This window comes from Melozone crissalis, unplaced genomic scaffold (genome assembly GCF_028551555.1).
Source record: "Melozone crissalis strain CALT ecotype California unplaced genomic scaffold, PUWL_Pcris_2 ptg000537l_1, whole genome shotgun sequence".
Taxonomy (NCBI): Eukaryota; Metazoa; Chordata; class Aves; order Passeriformes; family Passerellidae; genus Melozone; species Melozone crissalis.
In genome coordinates, this window is record NW_026536235.1 from 2943433 (window position 1) to 2961982 (window position 18550).

General features: G+C 66.7%; 1 protein-coding gene across 1 annotated transcript in view; it reads left to right on the forward strand.

Annotated features, from left to right (window-relative positions):
* The window catches only part of KIF5A (kinesin family member 5A), a 32599-nt gene extending 16696 nt beyond the window's left edge, over window positions 1–15903 (forward strand). The window contains 20 exon segments of the mRNA XM_054295184.1: window positions 244–450; window positions 2457–2603; window positions 3811–3999; window positions 6195–6312; window positions 6914–6981; window positions 7358–7467; window positions 8404–8505; window positions 9495–9555; window positions 9674–9744; window position 9963; window positions 10139–10205; window positions 10208–10242; window positions 11119–11331; window position 11782; window positions 12815–12848; window positions 12850–12921; window positions 13740–13810; window positions 14273–14300; window positions 14378–14469; window positions 15798–15903. Of these exon segments, the coding sequence (XP_054151159.1) occupies window positions 244–450; window positions 2457–2603; window positions 3811–3999; window positions 6195–6312; window positions 6914–6981; window positions 7358–7467; window positions 8404–8505; window positions 9495–9555; window positions 9674–9744; window position 9963; window positions 10139–10205; window positions 10208–10242; window positions 11119–11331; window position 11782; window positions 12815–12848; window positions 12850–12921; window positions 13740–13810; window positions 14273–14300; window positions 14378–14456 (1674 nt within the window). The 3' untranslated portion in view covers window positions 14457–14469; window positions 15798–15903.
* The last annotated feature ends 2647 nt before the right edge of the window (window positions 15904–18550 follow it).

Here is an 18550-nt window from a genome sequence, read left to right on the forward strand (position 1 = left end):
CCCCTAAACTGATCCTTGGGACCCCCACCATGACCCCTGGGACCCCCACTCTGATCCCTGGCATGCCCACCATGACCTGTGGGACCCCCACTCTGATCCTTGTGTCCCCACCATGACCCTTGGGATGCCCACCATGATCCCTGGCATGCTCACCATGACTCCTGGGCCCTCCCACTCTGCCCCCTGTGCCCCGCCATGACCCCGTGCCCCCCGCCCTGACCGGGTGCCCGGTGTCCGGGGCAGGTGCTGGCGGCGGCGCGGGGCGGGGGCGAGGCTGCCCGCCGGGAGCTGGCGGCGCTGCGGGCCGAGCACGGCGCGGCGCGGGCCGAGGTCACCGAGGTGCTGGCGGCGCTCGAGGAGCTCGCCCGGAGCTACGACCGCAAGGCCCAGGAGGCCGAGGACACCGGGAGGCACAACCGGCGGCTGGCGGACGAGCTGGCCCGCACCGAGGTGGGGACACCGGGACGGACAGAGGGACACTGGGACACCGGGACAGACAGTGGGACACAGGGACAGACAGCGGGACACAGGGACAGACACCGGGACAGTGGGACACTGAGACACCGGGACAGACAGCGGCACACAGGGACAGCCCGGGACACTGGGATGGACACTGGTACAGACACCAGGACACTGGGACAGACACCGGGACACCAGGACAGACACTGGGACACTGGGACAGACACCAGGACAGACACTGGGATACCAGGACAGACAGCGGGACAGTCACCGGGACACAGGGACAGACCGCAGGGTCAGGGACACTGGGACAGGCGGGACAGGCGAGGGGCCAGGGACACCGGGACAGACACCGGGAGAGACACCGGGACAGGCTGAACAGCCACAGGGACATTGGGACACTGGGACAGATGCCGGGACAGACGCCAGGACGGACAGCAGGACACTGGGGGACCAGGGACACCAGGACAGACACTGGGACACCGGGACACCAGGACAGACAGGGGGCTAGGGACACCGGGAGGCACAACCGGCAGCTGGCCAATGAGCTGGTCCACACCAAGGTGGGGACACCGGGACGGACAGTGGGACACTGGGACACTGAGACAGACACTGGGACACAGGGACAGTCCGGGACACTGGGATGGACACCAGGACAGACACGGGGACAGCCCAGGACAGCCACCAGGGCATCCACTGGGACACTGGGGCAGAGGGACAGACACGGGGACACCAAGACAGACAGGGGGCCAGAGACACCGGGACAGACAGCGGGACACCGGGACAGACAGTGGGACAGCCCCTGGGACACCGGGACAGACAGGGGGACACCAGGACAGACAGGGGGATAGGGACACCGGGACAGACACCAGGACATCCACTGGGACACTGGGACAGACACCGGGACAGACACCGGGACACCAGGACAGACAGTGGGACAGACAGCAGGACACCGGGACAGACCACAGGGTCGGGGACACCGGGACAGGCGGGACAGGCGAGGGGCCAGGGACACCGGGACAGACACTGGGACGGACACCGGGACAGCCTCGGGGACACCGGGACAGGCAGGACAGCCTGCGGGGCCACAACCCCCCTGGAAAACCCACACGGAGCCCATTGGGACCCTCACCCTCTGCCACAGCCCCCCCAGAGCCCCCTGGCCCAGCCCCAAACCGGGACGCTGGGAGCCAGGGACACCCCAAAACAGGAGCCTCAGACTGGGGAGCCCCCAGAGCCCAAACTGGACCCCAAACAGGGGGCACCCCCTCCCCTCAAGCCACACCCCAAGATGAGATTCCCCTCGGCCAGAAGAGAGGGTTCCCCCCTGTCTCAAACCAGTGCCCAAACTGGGAACCCAGCCCTGAACTGGGGTGCCAGGCTGGGTGCTCCCCTCGGGTGGGACCTTGGGGTGCCAGGGCTGGTGCCAGGGTGGTGGTTCCAAGGTTCCTGAGGGGCACTGGGGGTGCCAGGATGGGCGGGACTGGCGGCACTGGGTGGTACTGGGCAGCACTGGGCAGCACTGGGTGGCACTGGGTGGTACTGGGAGATACTGGGAGGTACTGGGCAGCACTGGGCGGTACTGGGGTGTGCCAGGGCGTGCTGAGGGTGCCTGGTGTGGGTACCCGGGCAGCGGGGGCTCAGGCAGGGGCAGCTGGGGCACAGGATGTGCTGGCTGTGAGGGCACAGGGGCTGCCAGGGCTGTCGGGGGGCACAGGGGCTGCCAGGTCTGTCAGGGACAGCAGCGAGGGGCACAGGGGGCACAGGGGGTGCCCGGCACTGTTGGGGTGCTCATGTGCGGGGGTGCCCGGGAGGTGCCGCAGGATGTCTCGGCTGTGCCCTGGTGGCCCGGGGGTCCCAGGGGGTGACGGTGCCGCTGTCCGCGGTACCAGCCCAGCCCTGTCGCTGTCACTGTCGCTATCGCTGTCGCTGTCCCTGGTGCCAGCCCTGTCACTGTCGCTGTCCCCGGTGCCAGCCCAGCCCTGTCACTGTCGCAGGCCACCACGCTGTCGCTGGAGTCGGAGCTGTCGCGGGCACGGGAGCTCGGGGGGCAGCAGCGGCGCCGCGCGGCCGAGGTGCTCAACGGGCTCCTGAGGGACCTGAGCGAGCTCAGCGCCCTCGTGGGCAGCGGCGACATCAAACTGGTGAGGGCACCGGGGGACACGGGGGGCACGGGGAGCATTGGGGGGCATCGGGGGGCATGGGGGGCACGGGGAGCATTGGGGGGCATCGGGGGGCACGGAGGGCACAGTGTGGGAGGGATGGGTGTCTGTGCCCTGTGGGACGTGCCCCTGCTGTGCCCTCCCCACGTGTGGGGTGTCCCTGCCATGCCTGTGCCATGCTGTGCCATGCCTGTGCCATGCTGTGCCACGCTGTGCCCGTGCCATGCAGTGCCCACGGCAGAGCCATGCCATGTCACACCCAGTTGTCCCGTGCCCATCCCGTGTCCCTTCCATGCCCATTCCGTGCCCATTCCATGCCCATTCCATGTCCCCGCGATGCCCGTGCCACCACACCCCTGTGAATGCCACACCCACCCCGTGCCAGGCGGTGCTGCCTGTGCCATGCCATGCCCATGACTTGGCAGTGCCATGCCCCTGCACTGCCCATGTCATCCCCCGTGTGTGCCATCCCGTGCCACACTGTGCCCGAGACATGCCTGCACCATTCAGTGCCATGCTGCGCCGTGCTGTGCCATGCTGTGCCATGCCCATGCCATGCTGTACCTGAGTGTGGTACACACCTGTGCCATGCTGTGCCGTGCCATACCCATGCCATGCCATGCTGTGCCATTCCTGTGCCGTGCTGTGCCGTGCCATACCCATGTTGTGCTGTGCCATGCCATGTTGTGCCATATCCATGCTGTGCTGTGCCACACCGTGATGTGCCATGCCATGCCATACCCACACCCTGCCGTGCTGTGCCATTCCTGTGCCATACCATACCCACACTGTGCCATTCCTATGCCTGCTGCCCTGCCATGCCGTGCTGTACCGTGCCATACCGTGCCATACCCACACTGTGCCCTGCTGTGCCATGCGGTACCCTGCCGTGCCATACCCACACTGTGCCATGGCATGCCATGCCATGCTGTGCCGTGTTGTGCCATACCATACCCGCACTGTGCCCTGCCATGCCGTGCCATACCCACATTGTGCCCTGCCGTGCCATACCATACCCACCCTGTGCCCTGCTGTGCCCTGCGGTGCCATACCCACATTGTGCCCTGCTGTGCCATGCCGTGCCATACCATACCCACACTGTGCCCTGCCGTGCCGTGCCATACCCACACTGTGCCCTGCCGTGCCATACCATACCCACCCTGTGCCCTGCTATGCCCTGCGGTGCCAGCCGGTGGAGGTGAGCGGTGCCATCGAGGAGGAGTTCGCCGTTGCCCGGCTCTACATCAGCAAGATCAAGTCGGAGGTGAAGTCGGTGGTGAAGCGCTGCCGGCAGCTGGAGAACCTGCAGGTGGAGTGCCACCGCAAGCTGGAGGTGACGGGCAGAGAGCTGTCCTCGTGCCAGCTGCTCATCTCCCAGGTGTGCCAGGGCGGGCAGGGCACTGCCAGGGGACTCTGGGTCCGGGGGCACAGGGGTTTAGTGGCCCCAGGGTTTGGTGGCTCAGGGTTTTGTGTCCCTGGGGTTTGGTGACACCAGGGTCTGGCAGCTCCAAGGTTTGGCAGCTGAAGGCTTTGGCGGCTCCAGAATTTGGTGGCCTGGGGGTTCTGTCACTCAGGTTTTGGTGGCACAAGGTTTAGTGGCTCAGGGTTTAGTGGCCCCAGGGTTTGGTGGCACAGGGTTGCATGTCCCTGGGGTTTGGTGACACCAGGGTCTGGCAGCTCCAAGGTTTGGCAGCTGAAGGCTTTGGCGGCTCCAGAATTTGGTGGCCTGGGTTTCTGTGACTCCAGGATTTGGTGGCTTCACGGTTTGGTGGCACAGGGTTTTGTGTCCCTGGGGTTTGGTGACACCAGGGTCTGGCAGCTCCAAGGTTTGGCAGTTCCAAAGTTTGGCAGCTGAAGGCTTTGGTGGCTCCAGAATTTGGTGGCCTGGGGTTCTGTGACTCAGGGTTTGGTGGCCCAAGGTTTAGTGGCTCAGCGTTTGGTGGCCCCAGGATCTGGTGTCACAGGGTTTTGTGTCCCTGGGGTTTGGTGACACCACGGCCTGACAGCTCCAGGATTTGGCAGCTCAAAGCTTTGGTGGCCCCAGAGTTTGGTGGCCTGGGGGTTCTGTGACACAGGTTTTGGTGGCCTCAGAATTTGGTGGCACAGGGTTTGGTGGCTCAGGGTTTGGTGGCCCCAGGATCTGGTGGCACAGGGTTGTGTGTCCCTGGGGTTTGGTGACACCAGGGTCTGGCAGCTCCAAGGTTTGGCAGCTCCAAAGTCTGGCAGCTGAAAGCTTTGGTGGATCCAGAATTTGGTGGCCCCAGGGCTCTGTGACCCAGGTTTTGGTGGCCCAAGGTTTAGTGGCTCTGTGATTTGGTGACTCAAGGTTTTGTGTCCCTGGGATTTGGTGACACCAGGGTTTGACAGCTCCAAAGTTTGGTGGCCCCAGAATTTGATGGCCTGAAGGTCTGTGACCCAGGTTTTGGTGTCCCCAGACTTTGGTGGCCTGGGGGTTCTGTGACTCAGGGTTTGGTGGCCCAAGGTTTAGTGGCTCCAGGGTTTGGTGGCTCAGAATTTTGTGTCCCTGGGATTTGGTGACACCAAGGCTTGGTGGCTCTGAGGTTTGACAGCTGAAAGCTTTGGTGTGCCCAGAATTTGGTGACCATGGGGTTCTGTGACCCAGCTGCTGGTGGCTTCAGGGTTTGGTGGCCTTGGTGTTCCGTGACCCAGGGTTTGGTGGCCCCAGAGTTTGGTTTCGCTGGGGTTGGGTCACCCTGGATTTCTCAGCCCTGGGTTTGGTGGCACCAGAATTTATTGGTCCAAGGGTTTGGTGGCCCTGCATTTGGTGACCCCAGGGTTCAGGGGTCCTGGAGTTTGGGGACCCAGGGTTTGGTGACCCTGGGTCTGGTTTCCCTGGGGTTTGGTGACCCTGGATTTCTCAGCCTGGGTTTGATGGAACCAGAGTTTATTGGTCCAAGGGTTTGGTGACCCCAGGGTTCAGTGAGCCTGGAGTTTGGGGACCCAGGGCTTGGTGGTCCAGGGTTTGGTGACTTGGGGGTTTGGTGACCTGGGGGTTTGACTCCCCTGGGCTGGGGGTTTGGTGGCTCTGGCCGTGCCATTGGGGGTGGCCTGGAGATTTTGGGGGGACATTCCTGCGGCTCTCGGGGTCAGGTGCCCCTGGGGGTGTTGGGGGCCACCAGGGGTGGTCCTGGGGCTGGGGGCTGCCAGGGTGGTGCCCCGCGGGTGTTGGGGGTGCTGTGGGGTGGGCACGGGGAGCAGGGTGGACACTGGGAGCAGAATGGGCACGGGGAGCGGGATGGGCACGGGGAGCAGTGTGCCCGCGGGTGTTGGGGGATGTTGCAGGGTGGGCACCGGGAGCGGGGCCGGCACCGGGAGCGGTGTGCCCGCGGGTGTCGGGGGGATGCTGCGGGATGGGCACGGGGAGCAGGGCGGGCACGGGGAGCGGTGTGCCCGCGGGTGTCGGGGGGATGCTGCGGGATGGGCACGGGCAGCGGTGTGCCCGCGGGTGTCGGGGGGATGCTGCGGGGTGGGCACGGGCAGCGGGGTGCCCGCGCGGGCCGGGGGTGCCGGTGCCCCCCGGCTGAGGCTGAGGCGGTGCCGGTGCCGCTGCAGCACGAGGCCAAGATCCGCTCGCTGACCGAGTACGCGCAGAGCCTGGAGCTGCGCAAGCGGCACCTGGAGGAGGCGCACGACGCGCTCGGGGAGGAGCTGGCGAGGCTGCAGGCGCAGGGTGGGGGCACGGGGGGCGCGGGGACACTGCGGGGGGCACGGGGTGCTCGGGGGGCTTGGGGGGCACGGGCGACGCGGGACAGTGTGGGAGCAAGGGGGGCACGGGAGGGCCCGGGGGGCTTGGGGACAGTGCGGGAACACAGGGGGCACGGGGGGCTTGGGACACTGCGGGGGGCACGGGGGGCTTGGGGACAGTACGGGGGGCACGGGGACAATGGGGAGGGTGGTACGGGGGGCGCGGGGACAGTGCAGGAGCACGGGGGACACGGGAGGCTTGGGAGTCAGGGGGAGTCGGGGGCATGGTGGGAACGGGAGGGTGGGGGGAGTTTGGGGGGGCTCGAGGGGCTCAAGGGTATGGGGGAGAATGGGGTGTCACAGGGGGGTCGGGGGCCACAGGGATGGGGGGGACACGGGGGGCTGGGGGAGTATGGGGTGATACAGAGGGCTCAGGGGTGGGGGGAGAGTATGGGGGGCTGGGGGCCATGGAGGGGATTGGGGGGCTGGGGAGTGCACAGGGTGACATGGGGGGCTGGGGGAATATGGGGGAGTGCACAGGGGGCTCGGGGGGCGCTGAGGGGTCCCTGTCCTGCCGGGTCCTGCAGAGGCTGCACAGGGGGCAGCTCGGAAGCAGCGCGAGCAGGATGAGACCCAGGACACGGACGAGGTCAAGGTGAGGGGGGCAGGGGGGGCACAGCCACCCTGGGGGGCTCAGGGACCCTGAAGGGTGTGGGGGGACAGCTGGGGGTTCTTACAGAGGGTGAGATGTGCTCGAGGTGGGTGAGGGTCCCTGGGGTCCTGGGGTGTGGGGTCCCCAAGGGTGTTGGGGTATGGAGTCCCGGGGAGTGCTGGGGTGTGTGCGGTCCCTGGAGGGTGTTGGGGTCTCTGAGAGGTTTTGGGGTGTGTGGGTCTCTGGGAGTGGAGGGTGTGGGGTCCCCGGGGGGTGTTGGGGTGTTGGGTCCCCAGGAGGCACTGTGGTGGGAGGTGCTGGGGTGCCCAGGGAATGCTGGGGTGCCCGGGGTGCCAGAGCTGAGGTCCCATGGGCACAGGCGGCGCTGGAGCTGCAGCTCGAGAGCCAGCGCGAGGCCCAGCACAAGCAGCTGGCGCGGCTGCGGGACGAGGTCAACGAGCGGCAGAAAACCATCGATGAGCTGAGGGAGTGAGTGAGCCCGGCCCTGAGCCCTGAACCTGGCCCTGAACCCATCCATCATCCATCATCCATCCATCCATCCATCATCCATCATCCATCCATCATCCACCCATCATCCATCATCCATCCATCCATCATCCATCCATCCATCCATCCATCATCCATCCGTCCATCCATCCATCATCCATCCATCCATCCATCCATCATCCATCCATCATCCATCATCCATCCATCCATCATCCATCCATCCATCCATCCATCCATCCATCCATCCATCATCCATCCATCCATCCATCATCCATCATCCATCCATCCATCCATCCATCCATCCATCCATCCATCCATCCATCATCCATCATCCATCCATCCATCATCCATCCATCCAGCATCCATCATCCATCCATCCATCCATCCATCCATCATCCATCCATCCAGCATCCATCATCCATCCATCCATCCATCCATCCATCCATCCATCCATCCATCCATCATCCATCCATCCATCCGTCATCCATCCATCCCTCCATCCATCCACCATCCATCCATCCATCCGTCCATCCGTCCATCCATCATCTGTCCACCCATCCATCCATCCATCCATCATCCATCTCCATCCATCAATCCATCATCCATCCATCATCCATCCATCCATCCACCATCCATCCGTCCATCCATCCATCCATCCATCCATCATCCATCATCCATCCATCATCCATCCATCCATCCACCATCCATCCGTCCATCCATCCATCATCCATCATCCATCCATCCATCCATCCATCCATCATCCATCCATCCATCCATCCATCCATCCATCCATCCATCCATCCATCCATCCATCATCCATCCACACCTCATCCATCCGTCTGCTCCCGTGTCCTCCTGTCCATCCATCCCTGTCCCCGTGTCCGTCTGTGCCTGACCGTGTCCGTGTGTCCGTTGCAGCCAGAACCAGAAGCTGGAGCTGGAGCTGGAGCGGCTGCGGGCGGAGCACGAGGCGCTGCGGGCGGAGGAGCGCGCCAAGGCAGCGCGGCTGCAGGAGCTGACGTGAGACCCCCGGGACCCCGGCCCGGGGCCTCTGGGGCTCCCCTGGGACCCCGACCCAACCCCCAGGATTCCCCTGGGACCCCGACCCAACCCCTGGGATTCCCATGGGACCCCAACCCAACCCCCGGGGCTCCCCTGGATACTCCTTGACACCCCAGCCCATCCCCCAGGGCTCCCCACATTCCCCTGGGACCCCAATCCAACCCCCAGGATTCCCCTGGGACCCCGACCCAACCCTGGGGCTCCCCTGGGACCCCGACCCAACCCTGGGGCTCCCCTGGGACTCCGACCCAACCCCGGGGCTCCCTGAGATTCTTCTGGGGACCCCAACCCAACCCCTGGGATTCCCCTGGAGACCCCAACCCAACCCAACCCTGGGGCTCCCTGAGATTCTTCTGGGGACCCCGACCCAACCCCCAGGGCTCCCCGGAATTTCCCTGGGGACCCCAACCCAATTCCTGGGGTTCTCAAGCCAGTTCCCAGGGTTCCCCTGCAGACCCCAACCCAATCCCCAGGGCCTCTCAGGCTCCCCTCGGGACCCCAACCCAACACCTGGGATTCCCCTGGGGACCCCAACCCAACACCTGGGATTCCTCTGGGGACCCCAACCCAACTCCCGGGGCCCCCCCACATTCCCCTGGGGACCCCAATCCCAGAACCCCCCCAGGACTCACCACAGGACGCCAAGCCCACCTCCCCGACCCTGCTGACACCCCAGGAACCCCAAACCCCAGGGCCCACCCTTGGGACCCTAAACGGGACCCCCAGAGCCCCCCAGGACCCCTGGACATCCCCAACCTTCAAGTGCCCCCCCCAGCCTTGAAGGACACCTCCATTCTTCGGGTCCCCCCCTCAAGCTTGAAGTGACCCTCCCAATTTCGGGGTGCTCTCCCCTCCTTGTACTGACCCCCCGACGCTGGGTGGCCCCCCCAAATGCAGGGGTGCCCCCCTTGGGCTGAGCCCCCCTAATTTGGGCCGCTGCCCCCCAGGCTCCTGTACGAGCGCCACGAGCAGTCCAAGCAGGACCTCAAGGGGCTGGAGGAGACCGTGGTAGGTGGGGAGGGGTCCTGGGGGGTCAGGGGTGCCAGGGGGGGTCTGGGGGGCTCAGAGGAGCCTGGGGGGGGGCCTGGGGGGCTCCGTGCACCCCCTCACCCTCTGCACCCCCCAGGCCCGTGAACTCCAGACCCTCCACAACCTGCGCAAGCTGTTTGTTCAAGACGTCACGACACGAGTCAAGAAGTGAGGGGGGAAAAAAGGGGGAAACGGGGAAAAATGGGGGGAAATGGGGGACAAGGGGGGAAATGGGGGAAGGAAAAAAGGGAAAAATGGGGGGGAAAAATGGGGAAGAATGGGAGGGAAAGGGGGAAAATGGGGGAAAATGGGGGAAAAGGAGAAAAAGGGGGGGGAAAGGGCAGAATGGGGGGAAAAAGGGGAGAAAAGGGGCAAAATGGGGAAAGGGTGTAAGGGGGAAATGAGGAGTAAAAGGGGGTGAGGAAGGGAAGGGAAGGGAAGGGAAGGGAAGGGAAGGGAAGGAAGGGAAGGGAAGGGAAGGGAAGGGAAGGGAAGGGAAGGGAAGGGAAGGGAAGGTTTCCCAGTGGGGATCTGGTTCTGACGGGGCTCCCGGTGCCCCCAGAGCGCAGAGCTGGAACCCGAGGACAGTGGGGGGCTCCACTCCCAGAAGCAGAAGATTTCCTTTCTTGAGACAACCTGGAGCAGCTTACAAAGGTTCACAAACAGGTGCGCGGGGGGGGCACGGGGGGGGGTACCCGCCCCAGGGCCCCCAGTTCTGCAGCCTCCCCTCGCTTCCCTGGCTCCCCCAGGGCCCCTTTCCCTCCTGCCCCCATCCCTGAGTGCCCCTCCCCGGCTGGGAGCCCCTCCCTCACTCCGTGCGCCCCCAACCCCCCCTCACTGGCCCCCGGCACAGCCCCACTGCTGCATGGGGACACTGTGGGGGAACAGCCCAGGACAGCCCGGGACAGCCCGGGACACTGCTGGGACATCCAGGATAGCCCGGGAGACCCCGGGACACTGCTGGGGGAAGGGGGGGGGGGGGTGGGGCTGGAGCCCCCCACGTACCGTTAGGGACACGGAGCCCCTCACCCGGGCACTGTTAGGGGCTCTGAGCCCCCGAGGCCCTGCTGGGACCGGATGTGTGCGAGTGTCGGTGTCCGTGCCGGTACCGGCGGCTGTGGCTGGGTGAGGATGTGCGGGTGTCGGTGTCAGCACCGCTGTGTGCAGGTGTTGGTGTCGGTACCGGGGCAGGTGCGGGTGATGTTGGGAGTGGGTCCCGCTCCTGGTGGGTCCCGGTGCCGATACCAGTTCTGCCGTGTCACAGGACGGGTCCGTGGCAGTGCGGACCCCGCGCTGTGAGCCCCGGGGCGGGGGCAGGGGCAGGCAGGTTCTGGTCCCGGTGCTGCAGGGGGTCCGGGCGGGTCCCGGTGCCGGTGCCGGTACTGCCGTGTCGCACAGCTGGGCCGTGACAGTGCGGACCCTGCGCTGTGAGCCCCGGGGCAGGGGCAGGGCAGGTTCGGGTCCCGGTGCCGGTACCGCAGGGGCTCCGGCGGGTCCCGGTGCCGGTCCCGGTGCCGGTGCCGGTACTGACGTGTCGCACAGCTGGTCCGTGACAATGCAGACCTGCGCTGTGAGCTTCCGAAGCTGGAGAAGCGGCTGCGCGCTACGGCTGGGCGAGTGCAGGCCCTGGAAGGGGCGCTGAGGGCGGCCAAGGAGGGGGCGCGCCTGGACAAGCGGCGCTACCAGCAGGAGGTGGAGCGGATCCGGGAGGCCGTGAGGGCCCGGGGGGCGCGGCGGGGGCCCGGAGCGCACACGGTACGGGGGAGCCGGGGATACCGGGAGGGCCCGGAGCGCACATCGGTACGGGGAGAAGGGGAGGAACCGGGGGAACCGGGATAGGGGGCGGAGCGCGCATCGTTACGGGAGGAACGGGAACCGGGGCGCAGAGGGGGCACGGAGCCCACGTCGGTACGGGGGGATCGGGATAGGGGGGGCAGAGAGGGGCTCGGAGCCCACATCTGTACAGGGGAACCGGGGGCACCGGGGGGCACGGAGCCCACATGGGTACGGGGGAACGGATAGGGGGGCACGGAGCGCACATGGGTACGGGGGAACGGGATTGGGGGGGCACGGAGCCCGCATTGGTACAGGGGGCACAGGGGGCACAGCGGGGGCACGGAGCACACATAGGTACGGGGGGCATGGCGGGTAACGGGAACGGGTGCAGGGGGGCTGAAGGGGGCACGGTGGGCACGGGGTGGGCAGGGTGGGCACAGGGGGTGCTGGGGCCGCGGGGTACATGGGGGATGCAAGGATGTGCTCAGGGTGCAGGGTGGCATGGAGGGTGCAGGGGAGCAGGGTGGGCACGGGAGATGCAGGGGTGGGGGCGCTGTGAGCACACGGGGGGTGCAAGGGGGTGCCCAGGGAGCCGGGTGGGCATCGAGGGTGCAGCATGGAGTGAACTGGGTCCTGGCGTGCGGGTTGGGCACGGGGGTACGGGGGTGGGCACAGAAGGTGCCAGGAGGGCAGGGGGAGCGCGGGGGCACAGGGTGGGCATGGGGGGTGCAGGGTGGCATGGGGGGTGCAGGGTGGGTACAGGTACAGGGGCGCAGGGTGGGCATGGGGAGTGCATGAGATGTGGGGGGTGCGGGGTGGGCACAGTGGGCGCAGGGTGGGTACCCAGCCTGGCACACTCTGGGTTTTGGGCACGGGGGGCGCAGAGTGGGCACGGGAGTTGCAGGGTGGGCACGGTGAGCACAGGGTGGGCACCCAGCCTGGCACACTCTGGGTTTTCGGCACGGGGGGCACAGGGTGGGTACCCAGCCTGGCACACTCTGGGTTTTGGGCACGGTGGGTGCAGGGTGGGCATCCAGCCTGGCACACTCTGGGTTTTGGGCACGGTGGGTGCAGGGTGGGCACCCAGCCTGGCACACTCTGGGTTTGGGCACGGGGGGTGCAGGGTGGGCATCCAGCCTGGCACACTCTGGGTTTTCGGCACGGGGGGTGCAGGGTGGGCATCCAGCCTGGCACACTCTGGGTTTTGGACACGGTGGATGCAGGGTGGGCACCCAGCCTGGCACACTCTGGATTTTGGGCACGGAGGGCGCAGGGTGGGCACGGTGGGCACAAGGTGGGCACCCAGCCTGGCACACTCTGGGTTTTTTGGGGGGGGTTATTGCTGTGGCTGCCACCCCCGCACAAGGGCACAGCCCCAGCCCAGGGGGTGCCCCAGGCTCTGAGGGTGCCCTCTGGCGGTGCCGGTGCCAGCAGCGCCCCTGACCCCCCCGTGCCCCCCCAGCCAAGCCGGTGCGGCCGGGCAGGCGCCGTCGCCCACGGGCTGAGCTACACCAACAGCCTGTTCCAGGGGTACCCCGGGGGGGGCGCCCTGCCCGGGCCCCACGGCCTGTGAGTGCGGGGGCACGGGGGGGGTCTGGGGGTGCAGGGGGGTCCTGGGGTCCGGGAGGGGGTGGGGCAGGAGGAGTGCAAGGGTGGGCGGGTCCTGAGGGGAGGGTGGGTCTGGGGGTGCAGGGGGGTCCTGAGAGGGCAGGAGGGGGCAGGGGTGGCGGGGGGATCCTGGGGGAGGGAGGCTCAGGGGGTGCAGGGGGTGGTGGGCGGGTCTGGGGTGCAGGAGGGGTGCTGGGGGGGGTCCTGTGGCAGGGCTGGTGTGGTCTGGGGGTGCAGGGGGGGGTCCTGGGAGGGCAGGAGAGTGGCAGGGGTGGGGGGGGGTCCTGAGGGAGGGGAGGAGGGCTCAGGGGGTGCGGGGGGGGTGGGAGGGTCAGGGGGTGCAGGGGGGGTGCGGGGGGTCCTGAGGGGAGGGTGGTGTGCTCTGGGGGTGCAGGGGGGGGGTCCTGGGAGGGCAGGAGGGGGGCAGGGGGGTGGGGGGGGTGAAGAGCGTGGGGGTCCTGGGGAAGGGAGGCACTTGGGGTGCAGGGGGGTGGGAGGGTCTGAGGGGGTTCCGGGGGTCCTGGGGCAGGCTTGATGTGCTCTGGGGTTCCTGGGGATCCTGGGGGGGTCCCAGGGGGTTCCGGGGGGGTGCAGGGATGGGGGGGGTCCTGGGGGAGGATTGCTGTGCTCTGGGGGTGCCGGGGGATTATTTGGGGGGGGGCAGCAGAGGTTTCTGAGGGGCTGGAGGGGGGGGCAGGCAGGACATGGGGTGCCCCCTTCGTGCCCGCAGTGCCCAGGGGGGTCTCAGGGTCTCCGTCCCCTCTGTGCCCCCTCCCCAGCTTTGCCAGCGGCCCCCCCACGCTCCCCAGCACCCCCCCGGATCCCTACCAGCAGCTCAACGTGGATAATGGTGAGGGGGGCCCTGGGGGTGTCCCCAGTGTCGGGGTGACACCATCGGGGGTGTGGGGATGTCCCCAGTATTGGGGTGACACTATCGGGGGTGTGGGGGTGTTTGTCCCCAGTGTTGGGGTGGTCCCATGGAGGGTGTGGGGTGTCCCCAATGTGGGGTGACACCATGGGGGGGATGTGGGGGTGTCCCCCGTGTCAGGGTGACAACATGGGAGCTGTGGGGGGTGTCCCCAGTGTGTGGGGGGTGTCCCCAGTGTTGGGGTGTCTCATGGGAGGTGTGGGGGTGTCCCCATGTCAGGATGCCCCATGGCAGGTGTGGGGGTGTCCCCAGTGTCGGGGTGACACCATGGGAGGTGTGGGGGTGTCCCCAATGTGTGGGGGTGTCCCCAGTGTCGGGGTGCCCCATGGGGGGGCCCTGGGGGTGTCCCCAGCCCCCCCTGGAGCCCGCTGCTGTTCCTTGCAGGGAACGTGACAGACATCAACGACAACAGGTGAGGGGGGGGGCAGGGCTGGCCTGGGGGGTGTTCTGGGTTTGGGGGGGCCCCGCTGACACCCCCGCCCCCCCCAGGAGTGACCTGTCCTGCGCCTGCGAGGCCGAGGAGGCGGCCAAGCTCTTCCCGCTGCGCCAGGAGACGGCGGCCAGCTAATGCCCCCCCCCAGGTACGGACCCCGGGTGTGGGACCCCCCCCAAAATCATCCCTCACACCCCCCAGCTGGGGGACCCCCCCTAAAACCCATTCCCACACCCCCTCAAGTGTGGGACCCCCCAAACTCATTCCTCACAACCCTCCGGGTGTGGGACCGACCCCCCCCCAAACTCATTCCTCACAGCCCCCCAAGTGTGAGACCCCCCAAACTCATTCCTCACTCCTTTCCAGGTGTCAAACCCTTCCCCACCTCATTCCTCACTCCCTCCCAGGTCTGAGACCCCCCCCAAACTCATTCCCACACCCCCAGGTGAGGAACCCCCTCCCACAGCCCCAGGTGTGAGACCCCTCCCACCTCATTCCTCACAACCCCCCGGGTGTGGGACCCCACCCCCCAAATTCATTCCTCACAGCCCCCCAAATGTGAGACCCCCCAAATTCATTCCTCGCATCCCTCCAAATGTGGGACCCCCCCCAAAACTCATTCCTCACAGCCCCAGCTGAGGGACCCCCCCCCCCTTTCCACCTCACTCCCCCCAGGTGTGAGACCCCTCCCCAAACTCATTCCCACACCACCCATTTGTGGGACCCCCCCAAAACTCATTCCTTACCCCCTCCGGGTGTGAGACCTCTCCCCACCTCATTCCCACACCCCCCTCAGTTGTGAGAGCCCCCCAAATTCATTCCTCACCCCTCCCAGGTTCGGGATCCCCGTCCCCCCCATTTCTCACGGACCCCTGGGGATCTCCCCCATCCTTCGAGTGACCCCAACCCCCTCCATCGGACACCCCCTCCCCATTCCATGGGTGCCCCCCAGCCCCCCTGGCCCTGGATGCCCCAATTGCCCCCCCATCCCTGGGGTCCCCCCACACCCCAAGATCCCCCCCTCCTACCCCTGGGGTCCCCTCCGATCCCCGCAGGTTCCGGGGTGCCCCCCATCCCGGGATATCCCCCATCCTTGGGCTCCCCTCCGATCCCTGAAGGTTTCGGGGTCCCCCCCCCCATCCCTGGGGTCTCCCCCCCGATCCCTGGGGTCCCCCCCCATCCTTAGGGTCCCGCCCCCGACTCTGGGCTCCCCTCCGAATCCTGCAGGTTCCGGGGTCCCCCCCCCATCCCTGGGGTCTCCCCCCCGATCCCTACGGTCCCCCCCCATCCTTTCGGTCCCCCCCATCCCTGGGGTGGCCCCCCGACCCCCGCAGGTTCCGGGGTGCCCCCCATCCCGGGATATCCCCCATCCTTGGGGTCCCCTCCGATCCCTGAAGGTTCCGGGGTCCCCCCCCATCCCTGGGGTACCCCCGTGCTGTCTCTGCCCCCCCCCGACCCCCGTGTCCCCCCCGGCAGGTGCTGCAGCCCCGGCTCCGCCCGCTTGTCCCGGTGTCACCGGTGTCACCCGTGTCCTGTGCTCGTGCCACGCTCGCTCCGTGCGGGGGAGGGGCCGCTCCCCCCCCCCCCCAACCCAGGACCCCCCCGGGACCCCCGATGGGGGCGGGGCCGGGGCGGGGGGGGCGGGCCGCCCGAGCTGCCTTAACCCGGATGGAGAATGTGACAATGCGACAATGCGACAGTGTGACAATGTGACAGTGTGACAGTGTGACACTGTGACAGTGTGACAGTGTGACAGTGTGACAGTGTGACAATGTGACAATGCGACAATGTGACAATGCGACAGTGTGACAGTGTGACAGTGTGACAATGCGACAATGCGACAGTGTGACAATGTGACAGTGTGACAGTGTCACCCCCGGCCCCCCCCCCCGCCCCCCCCGGGTCCCCCCGCTTGGCGTCTCGGCTGTGCCCCCCCCCCCCCCCCCCCCCCCCCCCCCCCCCCCCCCCCCCCATATCCCGGGGGGGTCCCCGCGCCCCCCCGCCCCCCCCAGCGCTGCATGAACCGCCCCAGCGCGGCCGGAGCGCAATAAAGGGAGAGGCTGAGAGAAATGGGGGGCAATGAGAAAATGGGGGGGTGAGAGAAACTGGGGGGGTGAGAGAAAATAGGGGGTGAGAGAAAATGTGGGGGGGCTCTGAGAGAAAATGGGGGGGGTCAGAGAAAATGGAGGGGTCAGAGAAACTGGGGGGCCTGAGAGAAACTGGGGGTGTGAGAGAAAATGGGGGCAATGAGAGAAACTGGGGGAGGGTCTGAGAGAAATGGGGTGAGAGAGAATGGGGGGGGCTGAGAGAGAAGGGGGGGTGAGAGAAAATGCGGGGGTGAGAGAGAATGGGGGGTGAGAGAGAAATGGGGAGGTGAGAGAAAATGGGGGGGGCTGAGTGAAAATGGGGGGGGGCTCTGAGAGAAAATGGGGGGCTGAGAGAAAATGGGGGGGCAATGAGAGAAACTGGGGGGCTCTGAGAGAAACTGGGGGGCTCTGGGGGTGCTCTGAGAGAAAATGGGGGGCTTGGGGGCTCTGAGAGACACTGGGGGGACTTGGGGGGTATGGGGGGTCCGGGGGGGCTCTGAGAGAGCCTGAGGGGCTTGGGGGGGGCTGGGGGGAGCTTGGGGGGCTCAGGGGGGTACGAGGAACCTGGGGGGGCTCAGGGGGGGGGGCTGAGAGGAGCCGGTGGGGCTGGGGGGGCTCGGGGGGCTTGGGGGGGGCTGGGGGAGCTGTGTCACACTGGGGGCGTTTGGGGGAGTGCGGTGACACGGGGGGGCACCAGGGTCACACGGGGGATTTGGGGAGGGGGGGGTCACACTGACAGAGTTGGGGGGGGGGTCACACGGGGGATTTGGGGAGGGGGTCACACGGGGGATTTGGGGGGGGTCACACGGGGGATTTGGGGGGGGTCACCACGGGGGATTTGGGGAGGGGGGTCACACCTGACAGATTTGGGGGGGGTCACACGGGGGATTTGGGGGGGGGGTCACACTGACAGATTTGGGGGGGGTCACACGGGGGATTTGGGGAGGGGGGCACACGGGGGATTTGGGGAGGGGGGCACACTGGGGGCATAGAGAGGAGTGGGGCACACGGGGGGTGTTTGGGGGAGCGGTGTCACACTGGGGGCGCTGGGGACACTGGGTCACACTGCAGATTTGGGGAGGGGGACACACGGGGCGGTGTTTGGGGGCATTGGGGTCGCACTGGGGACACTGGGGTCACTCTGGGGATTTGGTGAGTGAGGCACCCTGCGGATTTGGGGGGTGCAGGGTCACTCTGGAGGTGTTTGGGAGCACCGGGTCACTCTGGGGGATTTTGGGGTCACTCTGGGGGATTTTGGGGGTCACACGGGATTTGGGGAGGGGGGCACACTGCGGATTTGGGGGTGCAGGGTCACACTGGGGGATTTGGGGGTCACAGCGGGCATTGGGGACAGCGGGGAGGGCACGGGGGGTGGGGAGGGGGAGTGGGACCCCCCTGCACGGGGCACTCTGCAGGTGCCACACGTGTCACTGTGGGGTCACACCTGTCCCTGCCAGTGTCACACCTGTCCCCGTAGTGGTCACACACATCCCTACAGATGTCACACCTGTGCCAGTGGGGTCTTACACCTGTCCCCATGGGGGTGACACCTATCCCTACAGCAATCACACCTGTCCCTATGGGGTCACACCTGTCCTCGTGGGGTCACACCTGTCCCAGTGATGATCACACCTGTCTCTATAGCTGTCACACCTGTCCCTATGATGATCAGACCTGTCCCCACAGGTGTCACCCCTGTCCCCACAGGTGTCCCACGTGTGCCCACGGGTGTCACACTTGTCCCTATAGATGCCACACCTGTCCCCGCAGGTGTCACACCTGTCCCCGCAGGTGTCCCACTTGTCCCTATAGATGCCACACCTGTCCCCGCAGGTGTCACACCTGTCCCCGCAGGTGTCCCACTTGTCCCTACAGATGCCACACCTGTCCCCGCAGGTGTCACACCTGTCCCCACAGGGATCAGGCGCCCCCTGTCGGTTCCCCCGTGCCCACAGGGACAGCCGGTGTCACCTGTGGGGTCACACACGAGTGCCCCAGAGGGGTCACTGTCCCACGTGGGATCACACCTGTCCCTGCCAATGTCACACCTGTCCCTGTGGGGTCACACCTGTCCTAGTGGTGATCACACACGTTCCTACAGGTGTCACACCTGTCCCAGATCACAGGACTCCCCGCAGGTGT